This window comes from Caretta caretta, chromosome 7 (genome assembly GCF_965140235.1).
Source record: "Caretta caretta isolate rCarCar2 chromosome 7, rCarCar1.hap1, whole genome shotgun sequence".
In the NCBI taxonomy this organism is placed as follows: domain Eukaryota; kingdom Metazoa; phylum Chordata; order Testudines; family Cheloniidae; genus Caretta; species Caretta caretta.
Window position 1 is genome coordinate 58,221,378 of NC_134212.1, and position 16,096 is coordinate 58,237,473.

At 48.7% G+C, this 16,096-nt stretch overlaps 1 protein-coding gene across 1 annotated transcript in view; it reads right to left on the bottom strand.

Annotated features, from left to right (window-relative positions):
• Window positions 1-6,277: 6,277 nt before the first annotated feature.
• Window positions 6,278-16,096, bottom strand: part of ANTXRL (ANTXR like) — a 79,410-nt gene continuing 69,591 nt past the window's right edge. Inside the window, exon 18 of the mRNA XM_048858309.2 lies at window positions 6,278-11,479. Within this exon, the coding sequence (XP_048714266.1) occupies window positions 11,258-11,479 (222 nt within the window). The 3' untranslated portion in view covers window positions 6,278-11,257. The remainder of the gene's footprint in view (window positions 11,480-16,096) is intronic.

The window sequence follows — 16,096 nt, forward strand, 5'->3', positions numbered from 1 at the left end:
AATTTCAAAATTTAAAAAAAACAAAAACAAAAAACAAAACCAGCCACTTTGTTCTGAAATGGAACTGAAAAAGAAAAGAAATTCCAAGATTTTGTTTAAAAAAACCTGACAATTCATTTTCTCCCCGTAGAAATGTTTCCAAGGCTTCCTGAGAGATGCCTGGAGCCCTGGCGGCCCACTAGGTGAAGAGCTGGACAGCTCAGGGGTCTGGGAACAGGTTCTTGGGGCTTCTGGACTGCTGAGGAGCCAGGAAGCCCTGGGAGAACAAGGCTGCTGAGGATCTGGAAGGTGAGCTTACGAGAAACCAGGTAGGTTTGCAAACGTGTCTGGCAGGCAGAAATCTGCCTGGTTTCCAGAGGAATTTCACTGAAATCGACACATGCCCGCCACGTGTGTCCATTTAATCAAATCCGCATTTTCCAACAGAAAAACATTGTTGGAAACCTTCCACCCAGCCGTACTCATTCTAGCAAGGCACAGCACATCCGACAGCCTGGGATACCATGGGGGTTTCCGAACACCACAGGTCACCAGTGGTCTGTGGTACACATTACTCAGGTGGCATGGTCCCTTTCTAATTGGACTAGTATTGCATGTCAGCACACGATTTGTAGATCATGTTACATTTGCCGTGCCGACAGCAATATTGACTCTGCTTAGATTGTAAGCTATTTGGGGCAGGGGCTGTATTTAGTACTTGTATAGCACCTACTTCAACAATTCTGGTCCATGACTGGCGCTCCTGTGAGCTGCTGTAATTCCAATAAGTTAGTTTTAATAAATTGACACAAGTTCTTCTAGCAGCACACTGCTCTCCTAGACACAAGCTGCAGTAGGTGCTGTGTCTCTGTTTGGCTGCCCCGCCTCCCCCACACACAATCAACCAGTGAGGCACTTTTAGAGGGTGCTGTGATTTAGTTGGTTAAGGTGCCTGCCTAATAAACAGGAGATCCAAGATTCAGATCCGAGTGGTGCCTCCGGCAGGTGTTTAGGTCAGACTTGATGATCACAGTGGACCCTTCTGGCCTTGGAATCTATGAACCACAACATCAGGGCTTTGCTGTGCCTTTAATGGAAATACATTGTCATGTACTGGCCTCCAGTGGCTAATCTAAAAATAGCACTGTTTCACTCATCAGTGTCCCAGACCTAAGAAGCCCATTTCTGTCCTTATCGAAAGGAATGCAACTTCCACTGAAGGCCATAGGAATTGCACCTATGTATTTATTAGCAGAGGGCAGAATTTGCCATGTAGCTGGGGCGGTTTAAGGCTGGAAAGTATTTCTGATGCTAGGCCAGCATCTGCTGAAATTCAGAGAAAGGAACCCAGCTGGGAAACAGAGACATGCCCAACCCATTCCACAGGCATAGAGACTTGCTGTTAGGAAGAGGGGAACACACAGCTTTGATCATAAGAGGAGCCTGAGCACAGAGATGCCGGATGGTCAGATCTAGGATTTCGGGTCAGTCCATGTTGGCCACAGGGGCCAAAGGTTCATCACCACAGTTATGCTCAGATGAGGGGTTTTGCTTAAGGCCCTCTACTCAACCCCTTGCTAGCACTGAGTCAACTAAAACAGCCACCCACCCGCATCATTTATAGGGATAACAAGAATATCCAGAGTAAGGACTAAAATGTACTCAAGAGTTCTGGAAGGGATAAAGCCACCTGCTTCAGGTCATAACTGGACAGCTGGCTATTGTGGGTCAGGAAGGAATTTTCCAGGGATGGGGAGATCCCATAACTCCCTGCTGCAGGGCTTCTTGAGCCTTCCTCTGAAGCTGCTAGCATTGGTGACTGTCAGAGACCGGATACTGGACTAGATGCCCCTAATCCTGCAATTCCTGGATTCTGAAACTTGGCCCCTTGCCAGACTGAATCTATCCCGTCACACATCAGATGGCACAGTGGGGAGACAATGTGGGGAGAGGAGATGGATTGTAGGGCACAGAAAGCCTACCATGAGAGCTGGGCTACATCAGCCCCACAGAATCCATTGCAGGGAGGGTTTGGCAAGAGGGATGGGACAAGGGTCTGACCACTGAGTCAGTGATTAATCTGAGCCAGCCACATGTAGGGTCACCAGACAGCAAGTGTGAAAAATTGGGACAGGGGGGCGGGGGGGTAACAGGCACCTATATAAGAAAAAGTCCTGAATATCAGGACTGCCCCTATAAAATCAGGGCATCTGGTCACCCTAGCCACATGAGAAACGTGAAAGGCTATGGCCCCTTTCCCAGCTGGGGGCCTGGAAGAGCAGCCAGAGAGGGTGTGGAGAGCCACCCCTAGTCCTTGTTTTGGGGTGGGGGAGGGAGAGAAATTCAGTCTCCTCCATCTCCTTTTGGACTGAATAACAAAGATGTGAAACCAGCATGCCCAGCCCAGAGCGCAGGGCCAAAAAACCCAGAGTCAGCAGGTTGCAGCAACAGGGTGAAACTCACCCCTCCGCAGCAGAGCCAGGGAAGACAGAGGCAGCAGGATCATGGGGGTCAGTGTTTCCCCTCAGCATGTTACCCCCATGTCTTCCAGACTGCTGCAGCCTCCTGCTGGGGAAAGCATCAGGCATTGGATAGCAAAGCCCAGGAAAGCAGACATACACCAGGCTCTTTCCTTAGCTCCAAACACACATACAGGCCATATCCACATATCATTTTAGCCCCTGCTGCAGCGCCACACAAGAGCCACCCCCAGGGAACGCAGCCCTGAGTGAACCCCAAGAGCTGCTGCTGCCCACCGAGCACTGCTGGGAACCCTCCTATTTGGGAGAGGCAGCAGTGTCTAGTGCTGAGCACTGAGAACCAGGGCCCAAAGCTTCAGGCTGGAGTGCCCAGCATTTCAGATGGGAAAACTGAGGCACTCAAAAAACAGCTTGACCGAGGCCATGAAGTACATTAGTGCCAGAACTGGGATGAGCACTCAGCAGCCCACCCCCCAGGTCACTGCAGCGAGGCACCTAAATCCACATTCCGATGCCCAAATTAAAGGGACCCAAGGACCAGGGTGCTGAGCTGACACAGCCCCTGGCTGGAGTGGAAGTTGTGTGTGTGTGTGTGGGGGGGGGGTGATGAGCGTGTGCAGTGCTTTGATAAAGCCCTGACTCCCTATTAGCTGGTCCTTCTTATGCTTCATGCAGCGTGTGAGCCAGGCCCTGCCGCTCAGAACTGCCCCACCCAGGGGACTGAGGCAACAGCAGGTGGGTAGGAACAGATGGCCACTGATGTTGGATCGGGAGCCTGTCAGCTCTAATGGGTTTTGGATCAGGCCCTTACAGAACAGGGAGCCTATGCAAATGTCTCTAATAAAGGAACACAAAGAAATTTATCCAAGAACCCAGAGCAAACACCACCCAAGCCAGGATCACCTCAAAACCATTATCCTGCAGGGGGCACTGCCAGCCCCACAACCTGGGGTCACTTAGGACACTATCCTGCTGGGAGCTCCCCTCTCCATTCATGGGATCATCTGCCTTGGAGCCAGAGCACACAAGCTACTCCTCAGTGCTAAGTACAGGAGGAAATGGGCTTGTAAGAGGGTTACCACATTCAGAGCACCTCCTGCATGGCCAGGAGCAGCCCTGCAGCCCCCCACTTCAACTTCCCTCCAGGGAAGTTCCCTCACAGCCTCTCCCATATCTACCCCTGCAGTCTGCCTGGGGCCCATGAACTTCATTTTTCCCACCTAGGGGGAGAGTGGGCAGTGTCACAGATGGGGCTGAAGCCACTTCCCTCTTAAAGGGCCAGCTACACAGTAACAGAACCAATTCCCACCTGTGTTCAGTGGGTTACTTCAGGGAGGGACAGCTGCAATCAGCAAGAGCAGACAGGGGGCCGGGAGGCTGTTGAAGGCTGAGGCTTCTCAGTGGTCGCTCACCCCACAGTCTGCTCTAGAGAAGGTTATGTGATAGGAGTCAGGAGTGTAAAACCTGGCTTTGCCTGTTAGAGGGCAGCATACCTCCTGGCCTCAAATGCTGCAGCCCGTAGGGTCCTGCCATTGATTTCAGGAGCAGCAGGCTAGGGTACATTTGTGTATGTTGGGCTGGAAGCTGCTAAATCAGCATAACAGGCTATTTATAGAGAGGCTGGAACCAAAACCCTGAAGCCAAATGGTTAGAGGAGTTCAGGTCAGAGCTGAATTCTGCACTCAGGCCTGTAGCTAGTGTTATGAGTATACTAACCAGCAACAGCTGCAGCGAGCATCTGGCGTTTGTTACTGGCTCCGGGAGAGCTTTTGTGCATCTGAACTCTTTCAAGAGCACAGGATTGCTTTTCCCGTAACACCCCAATGGCACAACGTTAGTTAGAGCTGGGCAAGACAGTGGAGGCCATGCAGCCCAACTGGGTGAATTGTGTCCTGGGCCAGGCTGTTTGTCAGAGACAACAATGCTGCTGATGAAGGGATGAGCTCCTGGGGCAAAAGCTATCGACTCAGGTTAAAGGGACGAACAGAATAATGGCCCCCACCCTTGGCCACAGGACAGGCTCTGCCTGCCAGAGCCTGCCACTGCTTTGGTGCAAGGACTTAACGCTGCACTCAGATCCACTAAGCCAACTCCGGGCGCTTTCCTAGGGAGCAGGATTGGGTTTAGGCGTGATGCAATTTCCTGAGCCTGACTGACCCTTAGCCTGCAACCCCTTCACAGTGCAAAGGGATCTTAGGTCAGGTGTCCAGCCCTCCCCTGGGTCACAGAGCCTCTACACCCAAGTTCTGCAGAAGCGGAGGGAGGGCCAGAGTAGTCAGTGAGTGGTGGGGGTAGCAGGGGCGGGAAGAGGGTGTGGTCAGGGCATTCTCTTCCTGCCCGCCCCCCCACAGGATTCTGTGCCCCAGCAAAGCCCTGTTTGGACTGTGAAGCAAGACAACAGCCCCTGAATAGGCCAGTGTAGGGATGAATCTGGCTCTCTGTGCTCCCTGGCTTTCCCTCCCTGTGGCCTCTGCATTGTCCAGCTGGCTGCGTGCTTGCATCTGCCCACTCAGATCTGCATGCATCAGCTTCTTGGCCACTCTCCTCCCCACTCTCATTCCGTACGGGGCTGTGGCTGACATGCCGTGCGGACCGTGTGCAGCTTTGCCACAGCCTTGGTTGCTAGTCATTGTGGCTTGCAGATTTTTGTGGCCTATCCCCATGACCTCTCCACTTCCATTGCGTCTCTGCTAAAGCCCGTGTCTCTATCCCCATGGGGATGCAGAGAGATTCAGAGGAAATGCTCCGAGCAAGAAAATAAAGGGCTTGCTAGGCTGCGTGGGATGGGAAATTACAGGGCCAATCCCTCTGTCATTACACAGGCAAGACTCCCAAAATCAGTGGGAGCTTTGCTTGAGCAAGAAATGCAAGATCTCCCCCACAGGAAGAGCCCTGTGTGTCCCATGATCCCGCAGCTGTAAAATTTGCCCTAGAGTTTGCTCCATGCTGCAGAATTATGCTCTGGAATCTCAGCTTTCATTTTTGTTTTAAATATACTTCAAGCCCTCAAGGTAGCAAAATACCCTTGCAATTGTGACCTGAATGTGAACTGATGTGGCAGTTGACTTCAGTGGAATTACTCTGAATTTTCAGCCGTGCACCTGTGATCAAAACGTGCTCCTAAGTAATTAAGCCCGGCAAGATAGGCAAGGATTGTCATTCCCATTCAGGAATGGGAAAAGAGAGTCATAGAACAAGCAGCTGGCACACAGCTGCCCATTGGGTCAGTATGTAAAGGGATGGGCCCCTCCTGCACATCCCCGTGGGATCAGGTGTGGCACTGCAGGCGAACCCTACCTTATTTTCCAGTTGGTGCATCAAAATATTCCCTCTGTAAAGGATCAGGGCCAAGGGAAGCCAAAAACAAAAACCAAAAGAGGTGTGTCTCCTTTAGTAAAGTCTCATGGCAGGAGCATTTGCAGTCACAGCTCGGAGGCCTCAGGTTCAAAGCTCCTTGCCCAAGTCCTTAGAGAAAGTCTCTGCTTGCTCGGGTCAGTCTCCTGTAGCCAGGGAGTGGGAGATCACACACACCCGCCAACCTGCATAGCTTCTAGCTCCCTGGTTTTGTTTAAATACGTCAGCCCGAGGGTGAAGCAGGGAATCTCCTGTTGTGGTTGTGAGCACCTGGCTGTCCATTCAGAGGCAGGACACTCCTTCACACAGCAGCAGAGCACTGGCTAGCTCTCAGGAGCCCTGACTCCCAGTTCCTTGCTCTAGCCACAACATGAATGTACTAACGAGGAACAGTATATTAAAGGATCAGATAAACTTGCGCCACTTAAAATGTCCCTTGGAGTGAAATCATTCGCTCTAATGGGTAACTGTTAAGCACTTTTATTGCTGATTTAAAATCCGTTAAGACTACATTACGTTGGATTATGAGATTTTGGCTACATTTCCCACATTTGCATGTAGATATTATTGTCGCAGGGTTTTTCAGAGAAATGGAGCAGGCGCACAAAATGCATAAAAGTTATACAATTATAACATGGAAGCAGCATGTTAGTTACAGAAAGTTGTACCACATGTACCGGCAACAAACCCCCATGAAGAACCCCCTTAAACTTTAGCAATAAGAAATCCGTCAACTTCCTCTGTCCCCAATGTTTTATGGCAGTCATGTCAGCCCACATCCCCACTACTTCTGAGAGCGTACCTCTTTCTAGAACATATTTGTACAGTACATTGTTTTCCCTTATAAACCAAGCAATTTCTCTCTTCCCCAAAATGTAAATCTATCATTATCTACATATCTGTTCAAGCATTGTTAAAGGTTAGAAATCTCCTGGTTTTCCTAATTATACTACATTTTGCATTACTCAAAAGCATCAGATCAGTAACAAATGTCTAAATATACTAGGCAGTACCCAATAATTCCCATTTCCCAAAGCTACAAGAGAACAATTTGAGAATACCATACCTTATTATCACACTCACATGCATAACATCCTGGGCCATCTGTATTTATTCACCTTAAGTCCCTTTTAATAAATTACTCTAACTGTCCAGCAGTAAAGTCCAGAAGTGTCCTGTCTCCTCTGTGTTAATCTCTCTATATTTACAGAAGCTGGGCTGTTTTCTCAGGAAAATGCTTTTTTAAAATGAAAAAGTCAAAGGATGGTACCGATCACATTGACAAAAGCCATCACAAGAATACAAAGGCTTAGAGAACAACAGGTGCATGTGCATCTGAACTGGTACAGTTCATGAATCAACCCATCACTGAGCTCACTCACCAATAAGAGGAGCTGAAGCTTTGTAAATTTAGGACTGTTTGACCCACAGCCTTGATCTTGATGCATCAGGAACTGCAGTTGGTATGCAGCCCTTAATAGGCTAAACCACAGTGGTCTTGGATGAATCCTGATCACTTGGAGTCTGATTCTCCACTGCTTTGCATTTTGCATTACTGTTTACACCAGCGTTAAGTGTGTGCCAGATGCTCCCAAATCCAAATTCTGCACTCACGCCAGGGAAAGCATTAGACACTCACGGTGCACAGGTGAAAATGAGATGGGAGGCTCCAAGGTATTGGTGAATCATTCCCTTTTAAACACTTCCTTACAGTGTTTGCTATGGAGCACTGTAATCACAACTGGCCAAACATACAGATGAAAACAACAATAGCATATTCAACCATCAGGCCAGTGAAAGGCACCCTGTCAGGTTAAAAATCCCGGGCCAGACCCTCAGCTGGTGCAAAGTGGCATAGCTCCATTGAAGTCCATGGAGCAACATCAATTTAAATCAGCCGAGGATCTGATGAAATAGACTTAAAAAAAAAAAGCCCAAATTGCTTAACACCTGTGTTATTGTAACTCCTGAAATAGTAAAAATGGAAAAGAGTTGTATGAGTCCAAATGTCCTTTTTGCAGCCAGTGCCCTAGGTTTACATTTAGCGCTGCATTCAGCTTGAAGGATGAAAATAGACTGGTCAGTTTCACTTTTGCTTCTCCCCAGTTCCACTGTCCAGCTCTCACACAGTGCTGTAGTGCTTGGGTGGCAGACACTGCAGGGGCAGGTTTGCGATACAAACCGAAAGCTGATTTCCTGGGAATGTAACTCTCTAGCTATTGATACTCATGGAAACCCCTTGCCCTCCTGCACTTGTATGCTGGGGTAGTTTTAGAAGAGATGGAGTCAGAGCAGTGTAAAGCTTGGGTAATGCAGTGGTGAATTTAGCACTGCGAACAGATCTCATCATCTGGAATCCCAAACAATTGCGATCCCAGCTGTGCACCTGAGTTTATTGAAGATGGATTCCTTGCACAGCCAAGACTAGACACATTTTTGCAAAGGTAACGGCATTGTGATACCTGTCAATCTGCAGATGAGTCAGCTGTTTGAATAGCTTGTGAAAAACCTCTAGGCATTGGCATATGTAACACAGATCCCTGGGCCAAACTCCACTGGCATTTACACTGGTGTACATCTGCAGTGACTCCATAAGTCATTGGCGCTACTCTGGATTTACACAGGAGTAAGCGATGACAGAATTTGGCACCCTGCTTTAATCACTGGCTAAAAGTAGTCCTGGCCAGTCAAGAAAAACGTTATAAATGGAACCTATTTTTGTAAGTTAATTTTCCCTGCTCGTTATCTGCTCCCAGCACTGTGGGTCTCGCTAGTACCTCAGTCCCCCCTGGTGGTGAATTAAGTGTTGGTGAAAGGTCTGACAGCCCTGATGTCCTTTCTGTATGCACAGGCAGTAGCCGCACAAGCTTCGCCACCCATGTGCCAGATCTCTATGACAGCACTTGAGGCTGGGAGGGATGTTCAGTGTCCTTTGTCATTTCAATTATCGGCCTCCGCTGAGATTGCCAATAAGAGGGGCGGTTAATGCCAACTGCTTATTGTGATGTAGACACCTGTCCGCTAGGAGCTGGGCTGCGACCCACCAAACTCTTTCCACAAAGGCCTCCAAAGAGATATCAGGAAATACCAACTTCCAGTCACTCCCAGTCTGGACTAAATGGATGGTCTTGCCATGGAAAACTTGGCAGCCCATTCCCACTCTCCCCCTGGCTCATCCAGTCCCGTTCACTGAAGACAGTGGAGTTTTGCCATAACTAAAATGGAGAATAAGACACATTATTTTTGCCTTTCAACTCAAAGCAGTGAGAACAAACAACTGATGACTAATTAGATGTCACACTGGCTGCAGATGTGGGAGTGCTGCTCTCAAAGCAAATGCTTTAAATGGAGGGGGAGCAATCCAGATAGAAGTATGGAGATGTTAACCCCCCACAAGCCATTCCCCCGTCTCTGCCACCTATGGGCCAACCCAGCAGACCGCACTCATGTGGGGTAAGGGAGGTAGAACTGTACCGAGCTATAAGTAATGTATCTGATTCTTCTCTCAGTGCAGTGTGAGGCCCCAATTTGAGCATGCAAATAATCCTATTGACTTCAATGAAATTTAATCACAGATTTAAACTTAACCACATTCTTCAGTGCTTTGCTGTCTCAGGTCTAAATCAGGACCAATTCCACTGCAGTCAATGGGACCAGATCCTCAACTGGTGTAAATGGGTGCTGCTCCCCTGACTTCAGTGGAGTTATGCTGATTCCTGTGAGCTGAGTTTACGGCCCAATAGCATGCCATAGCGCTGCATGTTTTTACCAATTAGGCCTTGTTGGGCCGTTCATCATCCCCTGATCTGGCCTCTTTACGTCGCACCAGGAGTGCACATGCCATAAAGCGAGAGTAAATGCAAGGCATTACTACAGTTTCCTCTTGGGATTACATGGCCAAGAACAGGTGCAAGGTTATATCTCCTCCCCCACACAAATAGACCGACCATTCCAATAAGATATAATACTTAGTCCTGCCATGAGTGCAGGAAACTGGACTAGATGATCTCTCAATGTCCCTTCCAGTCCTATGATTCTATGATGCAACATGGACATCCTCTCTACGACTACAGTAATACCATTTCCATGTGGATCTGCAGACACCCTTTCTGATGCAGAATAATACAGGATGGGGGGAGCAATGTAAGTCCAGGAGTTATTTTGCTTCACTAGGGATGAGCTGGATACAACCCACTCAGGCTTTAGCATTTAGCAAGCCCAGTCATGAGGAACCCCGTAATCCCACGTCAGATATTACAACCTACGTGCGTGCACTTATGTCTCTGCCTAGTGTCAGGCACAACTGAGGCTCATCAATGTTTGGGAGTCCCACAGGATTGGCATGAAGAAAAACCAAAAGAAAAGCCCATGCTGACAAGTCAGATGCTGTGTGTTTTGTACACACAGATAAATAGTAATGTTCCATACTGGGGGAACGGGGAAGTTCTGTGAAAAAAAAAGGACGCAGATGTGTTTTCATCTGAATCACAAAAGAGCTCGATCCTTTGCTCCTGCTAGCAGTGAAGTCTATGGGAAACAGACGTGGGATCAGTCCCTATGTGTTCCCACGTATGTCTGGTGTATCAAACATGCTACTTATATACAGTAGCAGTCACATATAAGGGACATATACATCTGTGCCATGTGGGAGGCCTTTTTATGTAAATGAAAATTTAAAAATGCAAACGGACCTAGAAACTTTTTTCCACATTCCCCTGAACGTTGGAAAGATCTGCCCCAGTCTGAGGTTTGCAGACCCGCAAATTAGCTTTTATTGCTTGTGTCTGAGGAAATTAAGAACAAAGGCCAAATCTAGTTAAATCAAAGATTTTGGTTTCAATACTGATCTTCTCCGGGGGGGTGGGGGGGGGGAGGAAGAAATCACAGGGCAGATTCCACACCCTACATCACTGGAACTGCATGGTGCATAGCCTCACCTTGCTCTGTTGTCATTACCCAGGAAATTCCCCTTGCAGAACAAAGCAAGGTGAATGCTCCCTTGTAATCACTGCTCCCTGTTTGCGTTCTGTTTGTGGGGAGAAGAGCGACTTTCAATTTACCCAACTCATTTGCAGGTGGCACCTTTGTACTGACTGATGCATGTGTATCTGGCTTGGGTTTTCATGTATGATAGGACATATAATGTCATACAAACGTCATGTGTGGATAAATCCGAAGAATGTGTGCGTGTGTGTCTGTCTATATAAACACTACTACTGTGTCTAGATGATTGTTTGGTTTTGTTCTACATCCAGTAGCTCCAGAATTATCCACTGAATGTTTACTCAGCACGTGTGGCATAAATATATTTATACAGTAAAACTGACACTTGGCAATTTTTTTTTTTGCTGACCAGCAACAAATTTCGCTATCTTTCGACTGTAAACCAAGCCTCAATAAATATGCCATGCTCAGCAGAGAGCAATCTTGGTTTTTGCCGCACTCTAAGCCAGGGGTTGTGGGGGCGGGCGCGCCGGAGGAGGTCCCGGGGGCACTCGGGATGGGGGAGGTCCAGGAGGCGGCTGCCTGGAAGGAGGCTGCAGAGAGGCCGAAGGCGAGGCACTTCTCGGAGCGTTGTTGAGGGGGGTGGTGTCGTGCTTCGGCGGCGGGCGGTATGGGGTGGTGCTTCCGTCTGATTTCACCCGGGTGAAGTTTATGCATCGTCCCTGGTTAAAAGAAAAATAGCTATTTGTAAAACCTCCATGTGTTTTGCAGCAGCTAGCAAGCCCAGTGCCAAAGGGATGCAATGCTGTTTTTTGCTATGGGAATGCCTGTCGATCTTCATCCACTGGACATTCATTGGGCCCCCACCAGCAAAGTTCAGCCCTTCGCTTTATCAAACACGGGACGGTTCTGACCCAGGTTTTGCTTGAGCCTCTTAGTGAGAAAAAGGCCCACCCTGAAATTCAGCTACTGTGTTGAAGTCTCCCAGCGGGGATTGGAAAAGGGGTCTCTGAGTGGGTGGCTCTGCCACAGTCATGCTACAGTACTTTGAACTTCCACTGTCCCTTGTCAGCCACAGATCTCAAAGCCCTTCCCGCAGGTATCGCCATTTGACAGCTGGGAAAACAGCGGCACAGAGCGGGGGCAGACTTGTATAAAGCAAAGCAGTGACTCCCAGGTTTCATGACTCCCAGGCCCCTGCTCTAACCACTAGACCTCACTGTGTCTCAGGACTGATGATATATACAGGACAAGTCAATGTATGCTCAATGAAGAGGAGTCCCACCCCTTGCCTTGCTTCTCCATTTAGATCTACACTAACATCGACCCGTCTTCTGTGCGTACAAGAGACTGCTGGAGAAAGCACAATAGCTCTGACCTGGCAGAAGGCAACGCCCCAAAACTAGTCCAAGTCCTGCTTTGGACAAGGCCCATGGTATGGCAAAGTACCCCTATGGGGCGCATGCACATCACACGCACTAGCATTCAAAAGCAACGCAGTTCTTGGACTGCAAACCAGCCGCCTTAAGAGGCCTGCTGGTGTGGTTATGCAGGACATGGCCTAGGGTCCTTAGTCCTCCAGTCCCACACCGAGAACATCAGCAAGTCACATGATAGCGTAACGTGTTTCCCGATTTAGGGGATTTTGAAATGGGTGTGGCCTATCGCGTGGGCTGGGCTGTTGGGAGCTGCCTAAGTGGCATTTCAACACCATAGTGCGTGGGGAAACAAAGAGGAAACTGAGGGAAATGTTGAAGGATGTCCTGCTTCTTTAAGGACTACACATATTTTCAACCGGGCTTCCCCCAGCCAAAGCAGAGCTCTGTTGGGCTCCCTCCAGCCAAACTCCAGAGAGGAAGAGGGAAAGAAGCACCCAGCCAGCACCAGAGCCCACCCAGCAATCCCAGACACATGCCAGCACCCCAGCCGCTCCCCCACCTCCTGACCTGCCCAGCTTTGCAACTGCCAAGTCTTGCATGGCTCCCCATGCTACCCCCTGCCGCAGCTAGGGGAAACTCATTACATCCTTTGCAGATTCCCAATGTCCCAGGTTGATCTGCTAAACTCGGCAGGTGTGGATCTGGCCCTGCATCCTCCTGGTGGTGCAAGGAGGGAGGGAGAGTTTTACAGCAAAGTTGTTGCTTTAACCGTGGCAAGAGTCTGTGCTTATGAGAGTGAGCCACGCCCCACACTAGCAAATAAAAGGCTAAAGATGATGGCTCTTTGAAAATGCAGGAGTGACACCGCCCATAAGTATGAAAAGTAAGCCCCCGCTCCAAGTAGCCAACCGTCAGGACACTCAGCTGGGATGTAGGTGACCCAGGATCAAATCCCTCCAACTCAGGATTTGATGTGGAAGACCCAGATTCACTCCCCCAAAGCTGTCTGCTTTGGAGAGGCTTGATTCCAGGTCTCCCATGTGAGTCCCCTAGCCACTGGGCTATGTCATTCATTCCCTGTTTTCTCGCAGAAAAGGCCTCGGTGCCATCCCTCTGCAGAACAGGAATCTGTTTTTTGAAATCTCAGCAATGTTCGTGGGATGGGAAACCCATTTCCCGCCCAGCTCTAGGCTTGAGAACATTCAACGCGGCAGGCTCCGCCCACTGCCCGGCTGTTCAAGAATCGATCTGCACGACCATCTTGCTGGCGGGGTTTTGAAATCACCCGTTAGAGCCCGGATGGAACTCAAGCACGGGACAGCAGAGTTAGGGTATAGCTTCATTGGAGGTGTGTACATTCCCAGGCTCAATCCCTGCCGATGACCCAAACGGGGCAATGTTACACTTGCCTACCTGGCTCCAGGCTTTCCTAATGAGATTCCGAGCCCTGTAATCCAGCCCAGCTCAACAGTAATTAAAAGTTGCTCCACTCAGATGGACTCCAGGTAGCCCCTGAATGAGATGAGTTTGGTGGGTCTCAGTTCCAGCTCCCTTGTCACAAACTCACCACCAGGCTTTGCATTAAGTGGCCGAGGGAATAGAGAGGCCAAGTCCTGAACGGGCTGTGGAGAGTGATCTGCACCTGTTACCTTTAGACGAACCCCTACTTCCAGACCAGGGGCTGAGAGCAGCACATGTGGGAAGCCTGCCTGGCTGCTATCCTGTAGACAGACAAAGGACTAATGCCTTTCACTGGTACTAAAGCCTCCAGCGTTTGAAGCTGAAGTTTAGGGTTCTATGCCAATTAGTTAATTAAATATCTGAATATTACACCCGGAGCTGCGCAGACTTGGCAGCTATGTTTAAACGTATACACATACAGTTCTCTGTCCGGGACCCCCATTGCAATAGTGTCTGTGCACTGTCACTGTGTTTATCCTTGTGAACCCGACGAGGCAGAGTGGGAATATTATGCCCATTGTACAGCTGGGGAACCGAAGCACAGAGAGGCTAAGGCTATGTCTGTGCTGCAGAGTTAATGGAGGGGATCTGCACCCAGGGTAGTCCTGCCTGGGGGCGAGCAGCCACACTGTGCTGTACTCACCCAGAGGAAGTGCTAGGACTTCAGTTGTTTGTGCTGCCCTGAGCTGAGCCGCCCTGTGATTCTCTCCCAGGGAACTGTGGGAGAACTTTCCTGCCCTTCTGGGCACCCAGGGGAATTGTGGGAAGGCACTGGAGGACTATCAGCACTGAGTGGTTTAGCCTGCATCCTAACTACAAAGTGGCCAGGTGAAAGCAATACCCAGGCTTTACTCTATAGCCCCACCAAGACAGGTAGCCATGTTGAAACACCACCACACTTGTGTCAGAGGTTTCTGTAGATGGACAGGAGCAACACCCAGCAAAGAGCCTGGCTTTACTCTTCAGCAAGGACAAGCCCAAGATCAAACAGGGAGCCTGTAGCAGATCAGGAAATAGAACGCAGGTCTTCTGAGTCCCAGGTTAGCACCCAAACCATTGCATCATCCTTCTTTGTCTCTAAGGGCCACTTGTCTTCTTTTCCACTGGTTTCCTTTATATTCAAAATCTGCTCCCTGCTAGATTAGTAAATGATGCCTGATAAAGCCACCAAGATCTACAGCCATGCAGCATGCCCCACAAATCCACTTTAGTACACAAATGCTTTTGCCTTTGTATTTACAAGGTTGTGCATTTGCCAGGGGTTTAGAAGAATCACTTTGTGAGTGAAGTCTATTTGCTCAACCTATAGAAAAAGTCAGATACAAAATGAAATAAAAGAACCCTTCCTCTCTGTAAGTGCAAAGCCTCAAACGCACATCAGTATTTTTGCCTGCAAGTCTTCCCTGCCCCGTGCCCTTCCTCACCCCCAACCATTAGTCTCAAATGTATTCATAGTGTATAATCAAAGGGGAGCCCAGAAATCTGTTTGCATTACTTTCACATCAGTTAAAGCGATAGGCGGCGTCAAACTGTTGCCAGGTTCTGCCACACTCTTGGATTTGTCAGACAGCTGGGTAATTTAAAGGCCAGGCCTCACATTGTGTCATGAAAAATAAAGTTGGGTTTGGAGCTTGACAGAGCACAATTGGGATGATCGATGTATATACTGTGACATTTCCTCACAACAGATTATCGGTGCACGGCTCCGATCTCATATGGCAACAAGCGATTGGTTAATACTAAAGCAAATTCCTCCGAGCACCCGCAGCAGCCACTGATCAATCAAAGCTGAACTGATGCCTTGCATTAGGATTACAGAGAGAGTCAGAGGAGCAGATAATCACGACTGATCAGTCATGCTTTTCACCTTCCTCAGATCTCAAAGTGCTTTACCGGTGCTGAGGAATTCAGCCTTGCAGTAAGCTACGGGCCACATCCTGCAAGCTGTAATCAAACAAGTGGTGCCAAGACAGTTACTTCTGTGGGCAAGGGTTATGCTCGTAAGTAAGGGCTGCAGGGCCTTGTGTTTGTTACACAGTCCTATATCAGCCCAGGGTTAGTATATACATTAAGTAACAAAAAGCCCATTTATTATGAGACAGAAATTATAGGGTTTTTTCATACCCTACATTTGATTTAAGTATTCCTGCCCCCAACCCCCAACAGCTTGCAAAGTGCATTTGAATAAAGATTAAATTAAATACAGCTTTTGCATTCCTTCCTCGGGTTTCTACCCACACATACCTATGATCGAGGGACTGTGATCAACGGGATTGATTAATAAGGATTGACAGCTGCAATCACACCAGTGGTGGAGCTATCATTATTTTCCCCTTAAGTATGGCAGCATTAAATCTTTTAAGGGAAGGTATCAGAGCTGTCAACTGTGGTAATGCCACAATGATCCCAACTTCGACAGCTGTTGGTAGCCGCTTTTTTGTTTTCTAAGAAGCAAGTGATCTGAATAAATCCAGTTCTGTCTGGTTCCACCCTCACTGC